This window comes from Artemia franciscana, chromosome 2, assembly GCF_032884065.1.
Source record: "Artemia franciscana chromosome 2, ASM3288406v1, whole genome shotgun sequence".
Classification (NCBI taxonomy): domain Eukaryota; kingdom Metazoa; phylum Arthropoda; class Branchiopoda; order Anostraca; family Artemiidae; genus Artemia; species Artemia franciscana.
In genome coordinates this window covers 24,879,816-24,904,845 of record NC_088864.1, presented here as the reverse complement: position 1 = coordinate 24,904,845, position 25,030 = coordinate 24,879,816, and the positions used below count along the sequence as shown (strand labels likewise).

Below are 25,030 nucleotides of genomic sequence, written 5' to 3'. Positions count from 1 at the left end.
ATATATATATATATATATATATATATATATATATCTACGTTCACAGGTGGGACACAGGGACACAACTACAATGGCACGTAACTAATATGGCGCGTAACGACTATATACACATAGAATAAATATATACACATAGAATAAATACTTGAAGTAGTACTTGAAGTAATACTTAAGTACAATTTTGGCAAGTACTTGATATTTGATACTTAAGTAAGAATTTGGAAAGTACCTATTACTTGATATTTAAGTAAAAAAACAATGAGTACTTAATACTTGATACTTAAGTAAAAATTTGGAGTACTTGTTGCAGCACTGGTAGCTGTGCATCAAAATCTGAAACTAACGAGAAAATTAGTATTGTTTTTTTTCACTACCATCCTCCCCCTCCCCCCAAAAAAGAAAACTCATTTAAGCATCTACTAGTGTATTTCGACAGAAAAATTTAGTTTATGCAATAATTAAAAAAGATAGCCAACACAAACTCTACTTGGATATACTTGGAGACACTGCTCTCTCTAGCATTTGGGAGCTCAGAAGTCTCAAGTAACGCCAATGTTTAAAGAGGCCTTTTATTTCTTCGTACATAGAACCAAGAAACACGTCGTAACCGCTGAAAGAAGGGCCACTGGACCATATAATTCTTTGATCAAGCAGATTAAAAATTCTTATATGTTTCCAGTTAAATTAAAATAAAAAAATGTTCGTGGGAGTCCCAAAAAGCAAAAGGTAGGAGGGTTAAGAGGGTGTTGGAGGGGTTACAGTTTCATTAAACGGCGCACAAGTTTCCACTTAACCAATCAAATTTTTTCACTGTCCTCAATGAATAGTATTTCAAATTATCCTATCTTTTTTTAACACCTTCCCCTGTAGAAACAAATCTCTACAGATTCATGTAAAAATATCTTTTAGGATATTTTCATTCAAAAATCGAAAAAACGGCAAAATTAAAATAGCAGAAAAAATAAGCCATATAGTAGTATAAAAGCAAAAGTAAACTGAAAAAAACTCATTTAGTTCTGTGGATGTTTGAATCATGAATGCTATCTTATAGTCAGAGCGCCAGATTCTGTATCTCGCTTATTTCGATTAGTACCCATACCGGATGGTACAAAAATGTTAAGGGTGGATCCCATGGTAGTCGACCATGCTGAAAACGAATATCGTAGGGCGCATGTTCGCCGTTGGGGCATTTCTGAGATATAGGCCAAAAACACCAAATTTTGCCTATAATGGGGTTCGATGATTGTAATTTTTTGTTTACAGATAAGATTAATCAAATCCAGCGTACTCTTGCATCAATAGATAGAAAAGACTTGGGGCTACACGAATATGATTTTTGTTTGTAAAAAAAAATAAAAATAAAAATAGTACAATTTTTACTGCAGTTTTAAAAAATCAGAGTTTTTTCAACAAATTTCTAACAGAAAAGCTAAAAACGCGGAATTTTGTCAAGTTAAAATATTTTTTTTGTATTAAAAAAGAAAGCCCGTTTAATTCCGAACACATTGAGCTAAGAAAAAAGTTTAAGTTATTATATCTCGGGGGTCTGCAACTTTTTTAGCGATTGTACCCGATAATAGGCATTTTGTTTAGTAACCTACTACCTCGCGGGAAGTTGATTGATGAGCTAGGCAGAAGAAATTGATAAGCAGAAGATGAAAAAGAAAAGTGATTCAGGTAGGCCAATATATAAAAAAAAAACCCAGTTACTTCAGGTTGATTCAACATGTGATTCTTACGCAAATACTGATTTGCTGATGGATGATAACGAAGAATATGACACAAATTTGGAAGATAAAAAAAAAAAAATTAAGAAATAGAATTTTTAAAAGCACTTTTGGTGTTGTAACGTTGGCTGGCAAAATGAGTGTAATTTTTTTTTTTTTTGCAGAAGTAAGAGATTTAATGAAAGTAATTTACAAAATTAAATATCCAAAGAAACTAGGTGATACTGACTCCTTTAGATTTATAAGGACTGATCAAAAGGCATGTTACATTGATCAATCAGATTTAGTATTGGAACTTCCAGTTCTATTGAAAATGGTTGTCAAATGGAACTTCTGTGATTTGAAATTGATTTGTCAATATTTAATCTAATATCTTGCTTTTCCTTCATGAAGCACCAAACAACCATACAAAGTCGATAAATCTCTGCGAACGTTCATGGCGATAAGTAAAGCTGTCGGATGTGACGATACGGTGGTCACGCAAGATCTCTTCATTTATCAGCTAGCACAGGGAGTGAAAAATAAATACCCGGATGACTTCAAAAACGTAATCCTACGGATGGGAGGCTTCCACCTCCTGCTCAACTATCTCAAGGCTGTTGGTAAGATAATGGACAGCTCCGGACTCAAAGAGATTATAGTGCAGGCAAAGCTGCTGCTTCCTGGTACTTGCGAATAGGTATTTCAAGGGAAAGGCTACTACCAAGCTATCAATACCTACTGCATACCGTGCGAGGTCTTGCTAGCCTTCTACTGGGAGTCCTTGGAAGAGTGTTACTCCGAAGCACAAGAAGACTTATCCCGTCTGGACCAGCTGTTTAGTGCAATTGAGTTATTCAGAACTTCATTGGCAAACGGTGCTAACGCGCAAATTGCACTTCAGAAGGCAAACGATACCTTAATCACTTTGGCTCCCATAATGAATGCCTTCGAAACCCTTCGAAATGCGTCACCCACGTTTGCCTTCTGGCGGCAGTTCTTGGAAATACTTGAAATAGTGATGCAATTCAATCATGCTGAACGAGACTGTGACTGGGAGTCTCATTTGACAGCAACTGCTCGGATGTTGCCATACTTGGTTGTGGCTGACCATCCTCAGTATACAAGATGTCTAATACAGTACCTATATTACATGCGAAGTTTACCACAAACCTTTCCTGATGTACACAGGAGGCTCATGAAAGGATACTTTGCAGCGAAGAGAACGCAAACCAGGTTCACGGCCAACTGTTCCGATCAGATACTGGAATGTACAGTGAAAAACTATGCAAAGACGACGGTCGGAATAATATGAGAACAAATGGATGAGAGACAGACTGAAGCTTGGCTTCTTACCTTACCGATTTCCGCTGCCATCAGCAATGGTTTCCTGCAAGTAGTCAACGTATCCACAGAGATATTGAAATATCACGAAGACAATCAGTCGACGACGACGCGATTACAACTTTCACGAGATAGAGTTCGATACATTTTCACTACATGTGGCAATCCGTTCAGCAGAGTGGACTTCGACCTAGTGAATATTGTGACGTCAGAAGTTGTGGACGACAAAAAGATTGTTTCAGATATTACTTGCGTAGCCATAAAAGGAAAAGAGGTGGTTGAGGACTTTCTGTGCAACAGGAAAGACGATGTGAAAAAGGTTGCACTCCGAACTTTCCCTTCAGAGAGAAAAACTCAGAAACTGAAGGGTATCCCTAGAACTGATCTCCTGAGCTCTGAAGTAACAGCCTTGAAGAAAATCATTACTGCTCAGTTGGGCTGCGGCGAAGAAAAGGAGAAAGCCGTTGCAAAGATCCTCACAAAAGAGATTCTTCCTTTCCCTCCATCCATTTTTGAACATCTTCCGCAACAATCAACCAAGACATCCTCTGGCTGAAAAATGAGGGGAGGGGGACAAAACTGTGCTGTGGAACTGGCTAAGAAAAAAAGGAGGACTTTCAGCTTGGCCGGCGACTTTGAAATCCAAAGAAACAACATCAGCTACAGTACACATCATTGACCTGATGTCTAAGATAAGGTCATATCGGCCTGCCAGGTTTTAAACAGTCAAATCCTTCGTGGAAAGATTGCTTCTATCATTTCTGAATGATCTTCCAGTGGGTATCCTGAAGTCCAAATTGTCGCAAATCGGTACAACGGGCTGTTTGGGAAGCTTACGGACACCGGAGAGTCGATCTCCTTGAAATCGGCATGCAGACTCTGACGAGGGAAAGGGAAAAACCTCCAGATTTCCGCTCTTGGCACAATTGAAGAATGAGATGCCGTACTTGCAAACTCAGCGTCTAAAAGCTGGCTCCTCGAAATTATGTATGAACCTTGGGAGCACATGAGTGATTAGCTTCCGAACGTACTCAACCTTTTTCTCTCAGGTGGGTTCAAGGAGAGATTCAAAGTGTCTCTGGTAAAGCGTGGCTGCTGTCCAACTTTACCAGAACACTGTTACTACGAGGAATGCTTGTCCTCCAGCCACGAAGAGGCTGACCAACGCCTTATGACACAGGCCAAGTACGCTAGCTGTTATGCTTGTAGTATCGTAGCATCGTTGTGCATGCCAACGACACAGACGTGGCAGTAGCCTGTGTTCATTTTTTTGAAGAGCTTCAAGCTGAGGGACTGAGCGAACTTTTCTTGAAGTTCCCGACTTACATTATCCCAGTACACGAGCCGGCGGATGGAGTCCACTTGTTCAAAGAGGAGCAGACTGTTACCGTTCGTGCACTGTCTGTCATGGTGTGACACAACGAACTTTTTCTTCGGCGTCGGGAAAGCTTCTTTCTTAAACACCGCGGTGTCTCCAACTTTTGCCTCAAAAATGGTGTCTGTGACGGAGCGGATCAGGAAGCAGAAGGGAAGCTTTCAGTCGACGCAGTTAGAAAAGTTTACGACCTATCAAAATTTCTGGTCATTGAAATGTACGGTAAACAGGCCAGATTCAATTCACTGGCCATTGTAAGGGCTTACATTCGGTGTCAGAAACAAGATGTGAAAAGACTGCCACCTTCTGCCGACACCTTCGAGCTATGCATATGAAGAGCCATATTTGCTACATGGATAATCTTGTCGTCAGTATAGGCTCTGCCGAGCATTCCAGATCCACTCCTCCTTGGATGGAAGATGGCTGAAGGGGGAGTAGATGCGGTCGTCTCAAGCTGTAAAGAAGCATGAAGCCTGGAATCTTACTGCAGATGCAAAAGTGGAAGATGCAGGAAAGACTGTAGCTGCTCAAAAATGAAAGGATGCTGCAGCTTATGCTCCCGCCGCGGAACGAAGAGGGAATGCAGGGAGTCTGACCTTGCCCCATCTGAATTCTCGGAAGAAGAAAATGAGGAATATTTGTGAAATTTTTATTTGATACCTTTCACTTTTCATTATAACAGGTCCCTAATCAGTTACTATTACCCAATTTTACGGGCATGCCGAGTAAGACAACTCCAGTGCGCCGACTGAATCCATCTGTGAAGCAGAATTCCTTTATGTAGTAAATAGCTTAGTCGTGTTACTGGCAAATCAGGTCCCAAGAAGGTAATTGCAGACGCCTTAGTACACCAGAAAACATATTCGTCCATTCTAAAAAAACATACTTTTTTAGTCAACATTTTTTTAAACCTATTTTTATTTCTAAGTAAATGTTAAAAATTTTAAACAGTTAGGAATTTTTGAAGTATTCCTACCCTTTGAAGAAAAAAAAATATTTCCCTTTTCACGATACGGCTAGTGATCATTTCAATGACACTACAAAAAAAAATAGCAGACCTTTTAAAAATAAAAATAGTTTATATATTTTTAGCTCAAATTGTACGGAATTGAATGCACTTTCTTTTCGAATATGAAAAAAAACTGTTACCTAGAAGAAATTTCGAGTTTTTAGCCTTTCTTTGAGATACTTGTCGAATTTTACAGCACTTATTTTGAAACTGCAGTAAATAGAGAAAAAAATAGAGTTTTTTTCAAGTTAAAAATCATATTCACGTAGGTCTAGATCTCTTCTTTCGATTGATATAATATTACGCCGGATTCCTCAACCCAATAACTCACAAAAAAAATCCTGAATCGCCACACTTAGTTATAGGCTAAATTTTGCGTTTTTGGCCTATATCTCAGAAACACCCCAACGGCGAGCATGCGCCCTACGATATTCGTTTTCAGCATGGTCGACTACCCTAGGATCCGTCCTCAGCATTTTTGTACCTTCCGGCATGGGTGGGTGCACGATACAGAATCTGGCGCTCTGACTATTAGTTTGACAAACATTTTTGAAGATACTAAATTTCAGCTGGGCGGGGTGGGGCTGGGATCTAGGGAGGCCCTATTGCAAATAACACTCTTGTGCGTATGGGATAGTGAGGATTAAGATTTCATTCCTACAAACTGGACTTAATCTTGTTGAATTTCCTCCCTCAACATTACCATATAATTTTAACTTAACACTGTTTGCCGTTCTTGAGATGCTTCACATACACCCTTTAGATAACCTAATGTACAAGATGATTTTTGACTCGTTTTAATATCACATTCAACATTCCTTGAAAGTTTCAACTTAGATCCTTTAATCGTTCCTGAGAAGTATCATCTTCATACCCTTAACTATTCCTGAGGCGTAGCAGACAGACCAATTTTACAAGATACATATACTATATGTTGATGTAGTTCAAAAGACATTGCCATTTGATATATTTAGCCAGTCAAAGCAAAATAATTAACAAGTTGAGCGAATTAATCCCTTTCCTAGGAATTTACGCCGTTCAAAATTTGCTGAGTTTTGTTTGATTTTGCTCGTAAAGTCAGTTACTCTTTTAATTTGAAAATCTATTTCTAAGTGTATCTATAGTAAACTTATTTATAAGAAAATGTATTCTAAATGTATTCCAGTGCCTGCGGTTGGAGATGATAGAAGTTCGCATTTTATAATGTTCTACTTTTTATAATTGTACTGTTCCCTTCTGAAGAAGCCAGCCACTAAACCGGAACCAAGGAAAGCTTAGCTACATTAACTGAAACACTTCGGAAAACATAAGAAATAAATTATCAAATTGATAAAATGTAAAGATTGCTTATTATTATTGTATATATATATATATATATATATATATATATATATATATATATATATATATATATATATATATATATATATATAAATATATATATATATATATATATATATATATATATATATATATATATATATATATATATATAATGTATGTTTGAAGGCCCAAAAAATAAAATGTGACAACACCAATTCGGGAAGCTAAAGCAAAAGCCAATGCTAAATTGTCTGAAGTAATCAAAATCCAAAATTGGGTCAAAACGAGCAGAGATACGGGTGGTTAGAAACTATGCGAAAACGCCAATAGGAGCTTGTCAAAAATGAAATGAAGAGCAAAGACATACGCAGTTAGAAGACATGTAACACCGATTAAGTGAGCGAATCAAAAATGAAAATGAAGAGCAAAGACAAACGCGGTTAGAAAAAAATCAGTGGCGTGTCAAATATGAAAATGAAAAGCAAAGAAACACACAGTTAGAAGACATGCAAAACTGAGCATATGAGCGATTCAAAAATAAAAATTAAGATCCAATACATACGCGGTTAGAAAAACAGTGGCAGCGCGTAAAAAATGAAAATGAAGAGCAAAGACACACATGGTTAAAAGACATGCCACACCAAGCATGTGAGCAAGTCAAACTTGAAAATGAAAAGCAAAGACCAAAGGAAGTTAGAAGACATGCGACACCGATTATGTGAACGAGTCAATGAAAATCAACGTTGACAGTGAAAATCAAAGCGTGTCAAAATTGATAATGATAGCAATGATGATTTGGTTTTGGATTTCGACATGCATTAGCTCATTAATGCCTACCATTTCTTTGTTTAAAAAAACACAGCTTCGACGATACGTATTTCATAATGACGAAACACAGGACGAGGTAAAATTAACCAAACACATTGAAAATGACAGCGATTATTGTTAGGTTTTTGATTCGGCATGGATAGGGTCAGGTAAAACAAACCAAACAAATCGAAAATGATACCAATGAATAATAGGTTTTGGACTGTGACATGGACAAGCTCATCAATGCCTACCATACCTTTGTTAAAAACAAAGGTTCGGCGATATGTGTTTCAAAGTGACGAAAAACAAGCCGAGGTAAAACGAACCAACCAAATTGAAAATGATAGCGATGATTATTAGGTTTTTGATTTGGCATGGATAAGATCAGGTAAATCAAACCCGACAAATTGAAAACGACAGCGATGATTAATAGGTTTTGGACATTGCTATAGATAAAATATGCCTACCATAACTTTGAAAATCATAAACCTGGCTTCGATAAATCGTTCGAAGAAAACGAAGTTATTGTCCCACCACCTAAACAAATAAAAGAAACAAAGGTTCGGCGGTATGTCTTTAACAATGACAAAAGACAAGCAGAAGCAAAAGGAGAAGTTTTGTCTCACCACCTGAACAATTAAAAGAAGCAAAGGTACGGCGATATGTCTTTCATAACGTCAGAAGATAAGTCGAGGCAAAAATTAAAGGTCCAAAAAAACGTAATTTTACAAAGGCACTACTTCTAATTCAAAGTCCATTTGGGCGTCATGACATCAAAAAAGGCTCAAATTGTCAGCGTTTAGAAGACAGACGACAGTGAGAATCCATATATGGAAACTTTCCTCGTGCCAAGTGCTGTAACTAGAATCAAGCTTCGGCCTAAATAAAAAGGGCGCCCGCTCATACACGCGAAGAATTTCAGTTGCTTTTCAGTTTTAAAGCTGCTCTTACTTTTTGTCGTAAAAACTTATATTTTTTAATTTAATTTGTGACCGTTTCTAAATCTTGCCAAGAAATGTCCCCCCCCCTGTGTGTAATTTACGCTCGGCTAGAAACTTTCTTCCTTATAAACATTTCTACCTATAGAACCCCTCCCCCTTCTCAGAACATTCATGTCAGAAAATTTCCGTATTATTCCCGATAACAAATGCTGATCGTAAACAATGGGCATATTGCATAACTAACAACGCTTTCCCAGAGGTTGCGGGAAGCTATGCATCTTCAGAGGCATAGTTATTGGATTTTTCAACTATGCTGAACCATATGGTTCTATAAGATTTGAACCTCTACAACTCAGTCTTCTGACATTCTGATCTTGGTGATTAATTTACATCAAGATTCGTTGACTTTTTGGGGATATTGCTCCCATTTTCACAAATCAGGCATACATCTTCTCAGGGCCGTAGCTTTTGATGGGTAACATCTTCTCAGGTCATGATGAGTAGCAGATTTTTATTGGTAGCATTGAACTTAATAGTATTATTTTACTTGGAATCCACATAAAAATCCTATTCTTGTAAGCAAGTAAATTCAACTAATTTCAAAGCATAAATACATTTCCTTATGTTTATATTAACTTTTTAAACTCAAAAAGTCAATTAGAATCTGCATTTTTCTGTCATAGTTCCTATATTTGGATTGACTTTATACTGAACATATTATTTTCAATGATCCCATAGTCAGATTTAATGTGAAATTTAATAAATTTCAATATACTGTTGAAATCCAAAACAAGTTGATTAATACATAACCTATTTACCTTAAGAATTACAATTTTTCTACTGAAAAGTACATAAATATTAATAATTTCAATAATCGGTCAGAATTCAAACAGCAAGTCACAATTTGAACAAAAAAAATTTGTACTTTTTTCCAGCAAAGCATTTTGTTGGATTTTTTTTTTTTTTTTTTTTTTTACAGTGGTGTGGAAAAACAAAATAAGAAGTGGACTAGAATAGTATGGCTAAAGTCAGCTCATGGCTAAAGCAGTACTTCATTTGGAAAAAATTCTTTTTTGTTCTATTTTTGTCCTCTGCCTGATTTCCATGTGAGAGCCAGCATGGCTCTTTAATTATTTGCCAATGACAGCCATTGATTCTTTTATGAATTGTCCAGTATTTAGTCTAGTTTGTGCCATTGCACTGGAAATCCCCATTTCTGATAAAGTTTGTCTTTTAATCTATAACCGAACATTTCCCTTGTTAAAAAAAAGTTATCATACCAAGTTTACAATACATAAATCAAGTTATAAGACTTAAAAAGATATCGTGATTCCGTGTTGAAGTGTCATTCAAAGTCTAGTTAAAGTTAGCGTATACCAGAACTTGTCTTCTTTACTTATTCCAGAAAACTCATGAAGTCACGAAACTTTTTTTCTCAACTAAGAAACCATCGGAATCAAATCCCTGATTAGGAAAGAAGCTAAAAAAGAAGGAACCGACACGAAGGGGAAACACAGTAAGGAAAGCAAGAAACGAGAAAGGTGTTCCGTGTAAGAATATAAATAATTAAAACGAAAAAATATTTTTTAAGCGTTTAGGCCACAAAAGCTATTCAAAGCATATTGGTCCATGTTAATGCACGTATTCCTTTGGCTAATGCACGTATTCCTTGGGCTTGTGTAAAATTGCGGTGATGAATTCCAACAATCATTACTAATGTTAAATTTTGAACTGACACTAATATGCGCCTCCCAGCAGACGTTACCAGGCCCGTACCCCTGTCAGTGGGTTCGCTAGACAGTAGATAGGGACAGTGGGAATACCGTTAATCCATTCGTGCGCGTCACTAATTAGATGACGAGGCATTTGGCTACCTTAAGAGAGTCCTAGTGTTGGGAATAACCATTTGCTTGAAATTCCTCTAAAAGAAGTTCAAAGATGATATTATGAGAAATAATTCTCCTGAAAGCTTCCCTTACGCTCCTGGGAAAGTAGCCTCAATAATGCTCACTCAGTTGTGTTTTATTGTATTAGTAATAAAAAAAAAAGATTAGTGCATATTTTTAATTCTCATAAACAAAGTGCAATTTTAATTTATCTGTCAATTTGCAGTACTTCAGTTAATGTTTTGTCCTTTACAGAGATGTAAGAGGGTTCTCCATTAAATTTTACAGTGAAGAAGGAAACTGGGACTTGGTTGGAAATAACTTTCCTGTTTTCTGGATACGTGATCCCATGCAATTTCCGAGTTTAATCCATTCTTTAAGAGCAAATCCAGTAACTGGACTACGGGTAAGTTTCCGTTATTTTCAAGAAAATAAATTATTTGCTTAATAACAATCGAGACAATGAAAAATAAAATGTTGAAGTCATTATCTTTTGGATATAACTTATTGAAAACTATTCTTTGAAACTACTAAAAATTCAAGATGAATTGGACTTGAACGAGAAAAAAGCAGAGTTATTTAACGATAAATAAGGAACAAATACAAAACTTAAAATTAACAAGACAGAAGAGAAGAAGTTAATTTTGTTAGAAAGTTGTAACTAAAAATCATCCAAAATTATAAAAAATAACGAGCTCAGACTTAATAAGCTCTGACAAACACGGGTTTAACAGATATTAACTAAAAAACATTTTTTTTAACTGAAAGTTAAGAGCAACATTAAAACTTAAAACAAACATAAAATATATCTGTGCTAATCTCTCTGTGCTAAACTTTTTAGCACTTTTAGGAAGCTTCTTATTCTAATTAAGTGGCCCTTGTCTTTCATGAGTCGTTCTTTAAAAAAATGGGACAAACAGTCAAACTTTTGCGGAAAGAGCAAGGTATTGAGGAGGGTGGACGCCTTCATATACGGAATTATATCTGTTTTTTATTTTATTTTTAATATTGCTCCTTAGTTTTAGTAGTAAAAAACTCGTTTTTTTTTTTATTTCTGATGTTCTTCAAATTCTACCGGTAAATCTGGACCGACCTGTATAAGAAATTATCTCCCATCATGAGGAACTCCTCCGTGGAAAGTTCCTCCAATAAAAAACACACCCTCCCCTTAAAAGTCCTACCAAAAAATTTCATTCTCACTGGAAAACCCCTTCCGTAAAATGTCTTGCATACGAATCAGCCTGAAAAAATATCCTTAGCATACTTTCATTTGAAAAAAAAACTTTAAGCTCCAATTGTTTTTCCTATTACTTCGGGAATCCCCCTTCCATGGAATTTTTTTCCCGCTGAAAGTTTCAGGCTGAAAGTTTCCCCCGTACATTTCTCTTGGGATATTTCCTCATGCAAAATTGAGTTGGCGAAGAGAAAGCAAGACAAATCAATCTAAATTCGTATAGGAATTTTGTTAAATCCTCCATGTCTAGAAATCTCCCCCGGAAATTTCAACCTTGGAAATTTTCCTCCCCACAGAAAATTATCCCCATCGATATCAACTCCAAGCACAAAATAACTCCCTCCCCCAAAAAATGTCCGTATGCTTCTCAATAATAAATACTACGGGTAAACAATCGGCAAATTTACCGGTAAACAATCGGCAAACTTAGAGACCTATCTCCAGGGACTGTGACATGTTATCTTCAAAGGCATAATTTTGGGACCTTACAACTATACTAAACAAAATATCTATCTCAAAATTTTGATCGAACGACTTTAGCGAAAAAGCGACGTGGGAGGGAGGGTGAGTTGCCATTATATTTTTTTGTCACTTAGAAACGGCACTGGAACTTTTAATTTGCATTCAAAGAGACCTCCTTCGATGTTCTAGGATTATTGGTCTGATACGATCTCCCAGGGAAAAAATTACATAAAGTCACATCGGTGATCTTTTTTCAGACAAAAAATAAAAAATTTCAAATTTTTGAAGATAGGAGCTTGAAATGTCTTCAGTATGGCTCTCCGACATGCTGAATCTGATGTTGTGATTGTCATGACAATCCTTTAACTTTTAGGAGGTGTGTCTCGTAGTTTTTTGTGGGCAACCACTAGGTTTAATGAATCTTATATCTTTGGAATCAAAATTAACAAACCGATCTTTTTGATATATCTATTGATATCAAAATTCCATTGTTTAGAGTTTCGGCTATTTTTGGGCTAATTCGATGCTTACTTACAGTTCGTTACCAAGATTGTTTGATTACTACAAATAAATATAGTTTTCCCTTCCAAACCCCATATCTACCCGTCTATTAATGGATAAACTATCATTTATGCTTGGTAGAACACATCTGTTCAGTTCGGTTCATTATAAATTTAAGGCAATACGTTCTAAATTACAAGTAAAGATAAAATTAAAAAAATAAAACCAAATCAACTGTCATTAATATTTTTGTAACAGTAATTTTATTTCTCTGGAGACTCTACTTGCTGTTTTATTAGTCCTTGATTTGAATTTTTTAAGCATAAAAGACACTTTGGCCACAAGGAGAATTTCAATATTGCGAGAACCCCACTCTCATGTTTGATTATTTCCTTCTTGATACTATTGATCCGTGTCACTCCTTACTTACAGTTCGTTACCAAGAACTGTTTGATTACTGCAAGTAAGCATGGTTTTTACTTCCAAACCCCATATCTATTCGTCTACTAAAGGATAAATTATCATTTATGCTTGATAGAACAATTCTGTTCAGTTGTGTTCATTGTAAATTTAAGACAATACGTTCGTAATTACAAACAAAGATAAAATTAGAAAATTAAAACCAAATCAACGGTCACTAATATTTTTGTAGTAGTAATTCTATTTCTCTGGAGCCTTTTACTTGCTGTTTTATTAGTCCTCTATTTGATTTTTTTTTGTTAAGCATAAATACCACTTTGGCTGCAAGCAGAATTCCAGTTTGGCGAGAACCTCAATCTTATTTTTGATTACTTCCTTTTTTATAAAGACTGATTTTATTATTCATTGTAAAACTAAATGTCTGAAAGCTTATACCTAAGACTAAATAGCTGAAGAGTATTATGAATCAACGTTTCTAAAGGCTTATTAATCAAGAAAAATTACCGTATACTTAAAAAGAATATATCAAAAGGACGATAACCTTAACAAAGATTGACAGTAAAAATAAACGGACTATAATCAAATTGTTTGTCTGAAGATTTATATCTTTTTTTGGGGGGGATTGCTTTCTTGAATCTTTCCCAGTAGAATTTTTTCCTGAAGACTCAAATATCAAAGGCATTCAATTCCTATCCCATTTGAGAATCGTATAGAGCCTTCCAAATAGTCAAACCTGTTTAAACGTATGAATATTGTGTTACACCATTGAGACAAACACCTATTAGAGCAGGTTTGTGCGGTCAAATTTTGATTACTTTACATATTGAGTATTTTTTAATTGGATTTTAACATAGTCTAACTTTATATTATTTTTACAAAATTTAGCTAATCTCATAAGAAATAGGTCTTGAACTGAACTTGCACCTATTATTTCGGTTAATTACCATATTTTTCTTTATCAACTTATTTATTTTCTGACAGCTTATTCTTATTTCGATTAACCATCTTGTGGTCGCATCATCACAATTGTGGCAAGCGGCAATAACTGTAGTTTTCAGGATCAATTAGGATTTGAAGCTAAATGACTGTGTATCTTTTAAACTAGTCTGTTCTAAGTGGTAATGTTAGCCCATAAGGCTTAGGCAGATTGTGGAGATGCGGATCTCGGTTGTAAAACTGAAAACAATACTCTATAAAATAACTAGTTCTAAGAACTATATAAGCTTCTAACGTATTCCTTTCATCTTCTTTTTATAACAAAAAATATAAGTACCTGCCTTGTAAACTACATTTTTTAAAACAAGCAGATAAAACAATTACGTTCAAAAGTAGATGAAACAAGTAGTAGTAAGTAGTTAAAACGAGGGACATTTTTACCTTACCTCCTATCTCTAAAAAACAGCAACTGTAAGTAATTTAATTGGATAGGAAACCTTAACACGGTTATTCTGTAAAAGCCTGTGGTATCCGCTAGGATCTGATAATTCATAACGCCCTATAAGATATGCCTCTTCTAGAAATCGATATTTACTGTCTAATCCCTTAAACCTACCATATTCAATCAGTTAGTCTGATCTGCATGTCATGACCATATCTGTTTGTGAATTTTTTTTTTTTTTGTTCGTTTTTAAAATTGTACTCCCACAGCACTCCTGATTTTAAGGAATTTCTGGCATTTTTTTTCCATGTTGTTTTTTATAGGCTCCAGATGCTTTTTGGGATTTCGCAAGCCTTCGTCCAGAGACAATGCATCAGCTTCTTATGGTGTTTTCGGACAGAGGAATTCCACAGACCTATCGGCATCTAAATGGGTTTGGGGTTAATACATTCGTACTTGTTAACAAAGATGATGAATCTTTCTTCTGCAAGTTTCATTATATAGTAAGTAATTATATTCTTTTGTTAAAATTAAGGCTTATATCATATATAGAATTCTAATGTGACATTTATGGGTTGCCAAATAATAGGAACTCTTTTAGACGATCTGTATCATTCTTAGGAACAGAGCTAATTCTCAATAAAGGTCTTAACAATCTGAAATATATACCATAAATACCAACAGATACCTTTTAAACTATGTTAAATTACCATAGGCCACACTAGCTGCCACAATCTATTGGATCTTACGTTGGCCCATACTGGAGATTTGTTAACATAACATATGTTTCAAGCACCAGAAAACCAAAAGCTTTTCATGTTGGTGATAAATATAAGCTTTAGTATGAAGAGTGGGGTGCTATGGAGTGGCAGCCCCCTTATGTACAGATTTCCTTTTTTATGGCACTTGTTATTAACCAAGTGACATATAGCAATCGTAAGTTCTGTCGGTCTGTCTGTCTGTCGGTCCCGGTTTTGCTACTTTAGGCACTTCCAGGTACGCTAGGACGATGAAATTTGGCAAGCGTATCAGGGACAGGACCAGATTAAATTAGAAATAGTCTTTTTCCCGATTTGACCATCAGGGGGGGAGTGGGGGGCCGGTTAATTCGGAAAAATAGAAAAAATGAAGTATTTTTAAATTACGAGCGGGTGATGGGATCCTAATGAAATTTGATGATTTGAATGATATTGTGTCTCAGAGCTCTTGTTTTAAATCCCGACCGGATCTGATGACATTGGGGGGAGTTGGAGGAGGTTCAGGGAAAGATTCAGGGAAACCTGAAATCTTGGAAAACACTTAGATTGGAGGGATCGGGATGAAACTTGGTGGGAAAAATAAACACAAGTCCTAGATATATGATTGACATAAACGGAACGGATCCGCTCTCTTTGGGGTAGTTGGGGGGGGGTATTTCTGAAAAATTAGAAAAAATGAGGTATTTTTAACTTACGAACGGGTGATCGGATCTTAATGAAATTTGATATTTAAAAGGATATCGTGTCTCAGAGCTCTTATTGTAAATCCCGACCGGATCTGGTGACATTGGGGGGGGGATTTGGGAGGGGGAAACCTAAAACTTGGAAAACACTTAGAGTGGAGGGATCGGGATGAAACTTGTTGGGAAAAATAAGCAGAAGTCTTACATACGTGATTTACATAATTGGAACGGATCCGCTCTATTGGGGGGGGGGGAGGGTAATTCTGAAAAATAAGAAAAAATTACGTATTCTTAACTTACGAAGGAGTGATCGGATCTTCGTGAAACTTCATATTTAGAAGGACCTCGTAACTCAGATCTCTCATTTTAAATCTCAACCGGATCAAGCGTATCTGGGGGGGGGGGCATTTGGGGGACCGGAAATCTTAGAAAATACTTAAAGCGATGAGATCAGCATGAAACTGGATGGGAAGAATAGAAACCTGTCTAAGATACGTGACTGACATAACCGGCCCGGATCTGCTCTCTTTGGTGGAATTGGGGGGGGGGGGGTAATTTTGAAAATTGAGGTATTTGTAACTTACGAAAGGGTAACCAGATCTTATGAAATTTGATATTTAGAAGGATCTTGTGCTTTAAAGTTCTAATTTTAAATTCCGACCAGATCCTGTGACATTGGGGGGAGTTGGAGGGGGAAACCGGAATTCTTGGAAAGCGTGAAAATTGGGGTATTTTTATCTTACGAATATATGATCGGATCTTAATGAAATTTGATTTTTAGAAGGAGCTCATGTCTCAAAGCTCTTAATTCAAATCCCGACCATATCTTTTGACATTGAGCGGGAATTGGAGGGGGAAATCTTGGAAAAACACTTGGAGTGGAGAAATCGGGATGAAGCAAGGTGGATAGAATAAACTAATGTCCTTAATACGTGATCGACAGAATCGTACTGGATTCGCTCTCTTTGGGAGGGTTGGGGGGAGGGGTTCAGTGATTTGGCGAGTTTGGTGCTTCTGGACGTGCTAGGACGATTAAAATTGGTATGACTGTCAGGGAGCTGCACAATTTGACTTGATAAAGTCGTTTTCCCAGATTCGACCATCTGGGGGGCTAAAGGGAGAGGAAAAATTAGAAAAAATTAGGTATTTATAACTTACGAGTGGGTGATCGGATCTTAATGAATTTTGATATTTAGAAGGACATCGTGACTCAGAGCTCTTATTTTAAATCCTGACCGGCATTAAGCCTCTTATTTTCCTTTTTAAATCAATGTATTGATTCATAGAATTTTGTTAGAGCTCATACCATATGATCTCTTGGCTCTTAGCTCTTATCGCCTCGTCACGTGCCATATGAGCTCTTAGCTCTTGTTAAATTTTGACGTCATTATTTACTCTCATTTTGAAGAAAAATTTTATTTGCTTCGTTTTTTAATATCAAATTTAGGGCTAGATTATTTGTAAAAAGAACAACTGCCCTCTCAAACCCTACTCTTTAAATTAAAGCTCATCTTTTGTAAAAGTTATATATATATATATATATATATATATATATATATATATATTATATATATATATATATATATATATAATATATATATATATATATATATATATATATATATATATATATATATATATGATGCAGAGGCAAAACTGTCTGTAAGCAATTAGATCATGCATCCAAAGGGAACTACTGTTTTGCTTCAAGTCCATTATTAGATAAGCTTTACGATGATATGTTTCACTTTAAATTGGATGTACTGGGCGATAATTTGATTAAACGACATGTCGAATGTTTTCACTTTCTATATTTGTTATAATGATTTTCATATTTCCGATCATTTGTTTTTGCTCAATTTAATTAACTTCTCGCTTTGCCCAAGTTTGATAAAAAAAAATGTAATTAAAGAGTATGTTGCACAATTCTTTTCCAAACGTTGAATAATATAAAAACGAGCTTCGTTGAAATTAATACTTACCATAAAAATCTAGATTTGAACTTACACAGGCTCAGCCACAAGATAAAAAAAATAACTGCCGGCTAGTTTTGGCTATTCATTATCTGTGACATTTTAATGTTTTTTCCTGAGAATCATTTGTACCTTTTCGTGATTAAACAAAAAGGCTGTTTTTTTCAACTGAAAGGATCAAAAATTAAAAACACAGAAATTATTACGAAAGGTGAAGAAAACCCCTCCAAAATACCTTGTTCATCACGCCAACATAATTTAGAATGTTCAAAAAGCTATCTTATTCCAATTTAACTAACCTTGTGTTTGACTTTTTGTTCGTAAAGGATTGGGATACAAAGTCATACTTTAGCGTACATGGTGAAGTATTTAAGAGGGGGCATCCCCTACATCTTACCACTGAAAATTCCCCCGAGGAAAATTTGACACCCGAAAAATGTCTATTTGCTTCCCAATAACAATACTATGTGTATGCAATGTGCAATAGGCTTTTCTTTTTTGAATTAAACGAAAAAAAAAATTTTTAACTGAAAGTATGAAATGACACTTAATCTTCAAACGAATAAAAATTATTCCGTATATGAAAGGTGCTGTTCATTCACCGACGTGACAAAGAGTTTGACTCTTTGTCACAACTCTACTTTATAAAACAATAGAAACTTAAGCATAAAGAGTGAGGCGTTGAGGAGGGGATAACCCCTTTCATATACAGAATCATTTTTGTTTCTTTAAAGTTTTAGTGTTGCTCCTTACTTTCAATTTAAAACTAGTTTTTTTATTTAATTTCTGGACGTTTTTAGTTTCTGTTCAATATTAAATCCATCAGTCTCAATCTATTTCAAAGGTACGCCTACCAAGCGACCCCACACTCAGCTCGGTTTTAAATTGATTAATGGGCAATTCTTTGGTACTTGGGACAAGCTGCTTCCGCAGCTTAGCCCCTCTATAAATAACTGAATAAGCAGTCCTACTTGAAACTAGGCGAGGAACCTCAATATCTCCACTTGTTCGAGTTCTTTGACCATGAACATTATATCTTTCCCGAAATATTCCTGTAAAACATTCTGGAACGCACCCATAATAGTACTTATACATAAAAACCAGTGTATAAAAATCATGCAATCTGGCTGCAGGCATTATATCCATTAAACTGTACATTGACCTGACCGAATCCGGGTTCCCTATACCACAAAATGATCTAGTGGCATTATTCTGCAGTACACAGATTGGGCGAAGTATTGAGGGGAAAGTACCAAGCCATACAGAAGAACAATACAAAATACACGTATGTATCATTTAGCACACTATCAGCACCTGGGGCCTTGTTATTCTTAATCCTTTAAGAACTGTCGCTAATTCATCCTAACAAAACCAATCTTTCTTCACATATAAGATATCATAAACTTTTTCATTTTCTTCGATGTCTTTTTCTGCAACTCTATCTCGGTTTAGCATGTTCTCAAAATGTTCTTCCCATCTCTCTTTAACTCTTTCCTTATCGGTAATTGTGGCCCCGTTTATAATTTTCAACTGGGACAGGTCCAAATTGACTACTCTCTCTCAATTTACTCACAAGCAAGTATGTGAGTAAATGCATCTTGCAGATCCTCGGTAAGTTATCCATGGCTTCCAATTAAAACCTCCTTAGTTCATATTTTAATGCTTTCTCTACTTTCTTTACATTACTTTTGTTTTCATATGATCTATCACTCAGATAACTTTTGTAGAAGTCCCTTCTCACTATTAGACATAAAGCTTTTTCACTAATATTCTTAACTGTAGTCCTAACTTTCTTCCCTAAGATACCTTTAGCGACTTCACAATTTTTTTTCCTAAAATAATTCTATCCATCTTCCAAATTGTCGAATTTTGAACTCTCAAGTTTAGTATTCAACTGTTCCTGAAAAGTTTCTCTCGAATTCTTATCCTGGAGTCTACTAACGACACAACTTCCCGAAGATAGTTAATCTTCTGAAATTTCAACTTTAAATTAACCCTAGACACTACCAGATGGTGATCTTTACTTTTAACATCAATAACTGCACACCTATAAGCCCTAGTATCTTGTATTAATCCTGCCAGTCTCCGGTTTATAATAACATAATCAACTAGGTTTGCTGTCTAGCCATCACATGAATACCATGTTAACTGATGGGCCATTTTATAACCAAACACCGTATTGGTTATAACTAGATGGTTGTAACTACAAAATTGCAACAATCTTTGGCCATTGCTGTTGTATTTTCCTAAACCAAATTTACCTATGCTAGGATGCCGTCTCTTCGTATTTCTACAGACCTGGGCGTTAAAATCTAATAAAAATACAAGATTTTTACCTGGGACCCTGTCTATTTACTTTTGTAACTGTAAGTAAAATTCATCCGGATCACTAGTATCTCCGTTAGTCGGCTCTACAGGGGCATATACTAGTATAATTGATACCCTGAACTTTTTCGTCATAAAATGAGTGATTAGTATTCACATTATTAATACATTCCCAGCCTAAACAAGACTTAGCAGCTTCCTTATTCATCATGAGCCCTACTCCTTATCTTTGCTCCCTATCCTTCCTGCCTGCGTAAACAAATTCTTTATTACCAAATGTCATGCTTCCTGTCCCTGGGATATGAGCTTCTGAAACTCCTTATAAACTCCATAATAAGTAAGGATCTACGTTAAAACTTTATACAAACAAAATTGTTTAATATATGAGAGGCTTCCCCCTCTTAAACTCCTCTCTCTTTACGCTAAAGTTTTACTTTTTCCCGACTTCATCAACATTAGGGCCGTTTAATTAGAATAAAATAGGATAGCGTAGCCCCATTCATATATGGACTAATTGTTGTCTTTTTCAATGTTGCTCTGCACTTTAAATTGAAAAAACTTATTTCTTAGAGCTTCAATTTCTGTTTGTTAATCAGGTCATGCCGGAAAGTCCGACTCCCAATGGTGGTTTCAGATACCATCCCCTTTCCCCACTCTGCACCCACCGGCGCTCTTTCATAACAGGTGATTGAAAATCAAAAGAAAAAAGCTTATTATTCTTATATAACGGCCATTATGTTTCAGGAGTCGTTTTTAAGGAATTGGGACAAAAAGTCAGAACTTTAGCATAAAGAGCAAGGTCTTGAGGAGGGGGAATCCCTTTCATATACATAGTAATTTCTGTCCTTTTAAGTTTAGATATTGCTCCTTATTTTCAGTTGAAAAAACTTTATAGTCCAATTTCTGATCGTTTTTAATAACACGGAGAAATCCGGCTCCCTCCTCCGTGAAAAATTCCTTCACCCACGAAAAAATTCCATGGTGGAAAGTTGTTTTCACGTTAAAATGTCCTCTTCCCTATCCAGGGGAATTCCCCCAAGACAATTCCATCTAGATTATATCTTGCAGATGATCTGGGGTGAAAATTTTTCTTAGCGCACTTTAATTTCAAAAAGACTTTAATATCTGATTGTTTTAAAAGTCATGCCAGTAATCCCCTTCACGGTGGAAAAGTTTTCTAGATAAAAAGGTAGCAAAAGGCTGTTTTCCAGCAAAGGTTTTTTAACAGACAAAAGAAACTTAATAAAAAATGTATCAAAAATGTGGAATTGATATCTACTCCCTTACGATTTTCGGAAATATTTCTGGTTTACACTGTTATTATGAAGTAAAAGAATAACATTAAACACCCCAAAATGAGGAGAATTTATTCCGTAGAGGGAGGGGGGCTGTCACTTCCTCATCCACACCTCCAGCTCAAGGTCGCGGAAACTTCGGAGTAATACTAAAGTGTATTTCTTACAATTTGAGATTGTTTATTACTCACTGTTGGTAATATTAGCTGATGAGACCAAAATATGACCTGACAAATCAATCCAGTATTTTTCTATACTGTCTAGTGACTTGGCGGTTATTAAAAAGTATTTATTTTATGCTTACGTTTTTTAGATAATTCTAATTGTATACTGAAAGTTACTGATATTACAACTGGTGTAAGATTATGAAAAGATTAGTTTGTTGTTGTCAGGCTACGTACTTACTTTCAACTAATAAATCAACATTCTTGTTTTTTTTATGCTTGGTTTCTGTGTTTTCAGTAAAGCGCTAGCTTTTTTGTAATCCTACAATGATTATTTGGTTTATTTGTACTACCTTTATAGACATATGTTAGCTAAACTGTGAAGCAATAATTTTTGATCATTTTAAGTTTCTACTTCGCTCTTTACTTCCCTCAAAAACTTAGTTTTTTTAATTAGTGGAAGTAAAGAGTAACATCAAACCTCAAAATGAGAGGAATTTATTTTGTTTTTGAGTGGGCCTGCCCCTTCCTCATCCATATCTCACCTTTATGGTCACAAAAACTTTGGAGGGTGCTCGATAGACCAGAAATTCAGATTTCTAGTCCATTTTTGTAACTTGAAAGTTATTGAAAACCAACCAGCCGTGGTGAGGGGGATTATCCAGTAGAGTATTTTTAGGGGGGGGTAAATGCCGGCTTCCAAAGGTGTATGGGCACCTATTGTATCTATTCAAAATAATTCAAAGGGTATGGGTACAGCTAGGGTAACTATCCCAGGCAACGCAGCTGGGGTGGGGGCTGCTGCCCACTTTCATTAAAATTTTAACTTTGATTCAACTGTTTTGCTTATATGTAAGTATGGAAGGGGGGGTTTTAATTCTCCAGACATTACCAACTCTGTTAATGAATCTGTATCTATTGATATTATGCGACCATGGTTGCAGCAGCAGCTGCAACCTAGTAAAGAGCGAACCACAGCCGGTTCGTCTTAAAAATAAAAGTTTATTGCGAAAAGAAAGGTATGGTGATTTTGAGTAAAATTCAGATCAAAATGAAGTGTACTATTGGAACCAGTGTGGCTGAAAACCTTTTACAGAAAAATTACAGTCCCTTACAATAAACAACAAGGAAAATCACTTTGTTGCATGGGTAGCACTTGCCCTGATGTTCCTTTTTTTCTTTTTCTTTTTCTTTTTTTTTCTAGCAGGGCTAGGGGTGACCAAAACATCATAGAGAGATGTGTAATAGCTTATTGGAATGGAAATTCAATTTTCTAGCTCCCTTTTTAAGTGACCAAAAAGATTGGATAGCAACTAGCACCCCCCCCCCCTAAGGCCTTCTTCCTCCGAAATCATCTAATAGAATTTTGAGATAGTCATTTTGTTCAACTTATTTCAAAGGTCTAATATCTTTTGTTTTGGTGATGATGTAACCCTCCATAGTCCCCGGGGAAAGGGCTACATACTACATCTGTTTTCGGAAGTATCGATATCTCGCATATCAGCAGGGATGTATTATTATTATTGGGCGTATTGGTATCGCAGGTATCTATGGAAAATTTTTAACAGCTCATATAAAATATATCGCTCGTATCTTTGGCCTTCCTATAAATTCCCATCAGCAAGTTCCAAATGGTACTAAAAACAACACTTTTGGTGCCATGTCTCAAGTGGAAAAGCTGGGACTATTGAGCTACTAAAATTTTTCGGAATGATCTTTCATGGCTAACTTGATACCTACTGCTCATATCGACGCGATGTTTATCAATTCTACCATCCGTAGGTGTGATATAGCATTAAAAACAACACTTTTGATATCACTTCTTAAGTAGAAACACTATTTTTCTATTTAAAAACTATTTAAAACGATTCAGCGTGAAAAATTCATTTGAAAAAGACTTTAATTTTTAATCATTTTTCCTATAGCTCCAGAAATCTCCCCTTCCGTGGAAATTTTTCCTGGAAATCCAAACATACTCAAAATAGCCCACAGATAACTCCCCTAGAAAAATATCCGCATGCAAAATTGAGTTGGCAAAGAGAAAGCAAGAAAAATAAAAAGAATTTCGTTTAGAAATCATGTCAAATCTCTCCACTTTAAAATTTACCCTTGAAAGCTATACCCCAGTAATATGCCTCCCCATGGAAACTCCATGGAAACCCACCCCAACCACAAAATTCTCCATCCCAAAAAGGTATGTATACTTCCCTATAACAAGCACTATACGTAAACAGTGGGCAAATTTCATAACATGCAAGCCTCTCCCCACGGGCTGTGGGAGGTAAGGGGGTCATGTTGTCCTTGAGGACACTGTTCAACTATGTTGAACAAAATGACTATCTAAAAATTTTGATTCGACAACTTTGGGGAAAAATTGTTTTTTTCTAACAAATAGCCTTCGAGGGGGTCAGTTGCCCTCCAATATTTCAGGTCAAGGGCACTAGAGGTTTAATTTCCGTTCAAATGCACTATCTGACAATCTTCTATGACCCTTATTCCGATATAATCAACTCTGGAAAAAATAAAATAAATAATATAAACTCGCAACCGTTATCTTTCTTTTGGCAAAAAAAAAATTCTGCATTTTGCTATATAGGAGCTTGAAACCTTTACTCTAGGGATCTCTGGTAGCTTAAATCTGATGGTAGGATTTTCATTAAGATTCCTTGACTTTTAGGGGATGTTTACCGCCTTTTTCGAAAATCATGCAAATTTTCTCAGCCTCTTTTAACGAGTAACAGTTAAAATAAATTTTATGATTTATGATTATTAATGAATTTTATATTTGGAATCAGCATGATAAGACAATTCCTTTGATGTGTCTATTGATATCAAATTCCGTTTTTTAGAGTTTTGGCTACTATTGAGCTGAGTCGCTCCTCACTGATAGCACGAATTGTTTGATACATAATTAGTTCTAACGAAGAGATGAGGGGAGGGTGGAAGTAGAGACTGATGTATAATCCCCAGGGCTGTAACCAGGAACTTTTTAGGTGGATTGTCTTTCTATGGGGAGAGGGTACAAGAAACTTTAAAAAAAACATCAGAATGTGAAATTGATATTTAATTCCTCTCGATTTCTGGGAATATATATTTTAAGCTGTTATTATAAAAGTGAGGAGTAACATTAAACCGCAAGATGAGCATTCCCTATAAGAGGGGGACTGCCTTTTTCTCAACCTCATAGTTTTTAGAAGCTTTGTAGGGTGCTTTTTACACCAGAAATTTAGAGTTTTAGTCCTTCTTTATAAGGTGAAAGTGATTGGAGACCAACCAGCCTTGGAAAGTGGTGGGGGGAGGTAAAACCTTGGTTTCTTTCTATTGGATCTTCTATTAGATCTATTAGATTTTTATAAAGATTAGCGTCTTAATATTTCTCTATTGCTGTCAACGAAGCAGTCACGTCATGCCGTAATAAAACAACCCCGTTAGGAATAAGCTTCTGC

At 35.8% G+C, this 25,030-nt stretch overlaps 1 protein-coding gene across 2 annotated transcripts in view; it reads left to right on the top strand.

Annotated features, from left to right (window-relative positions):
* LOC136039218 (catalase-like) overlaps nucleotides 1-25,030 on the top strand; it is an 85,452-nt gene that overhangs the window by 36,032 nt on the left and 24,390 nt on the right. For both annotated transcript variants that reach the window (XM_065722754.1, XM_065722763.1), the window contains exons 4-5: nucleotides 10,647-10,797; nucleotides 14,710-14,889. In XM_065722754.1, coding sequence (XP_065578826.1) covers nucleotides 10,647-10,797; nucleotides 14,710-14,889 — 331 coding nt within the window. The remainder of the gene's footprint in view (nucleotides 1-10,646; nucleotides 10,798-14,709; nucleotides 14,890-25,030) is intronic.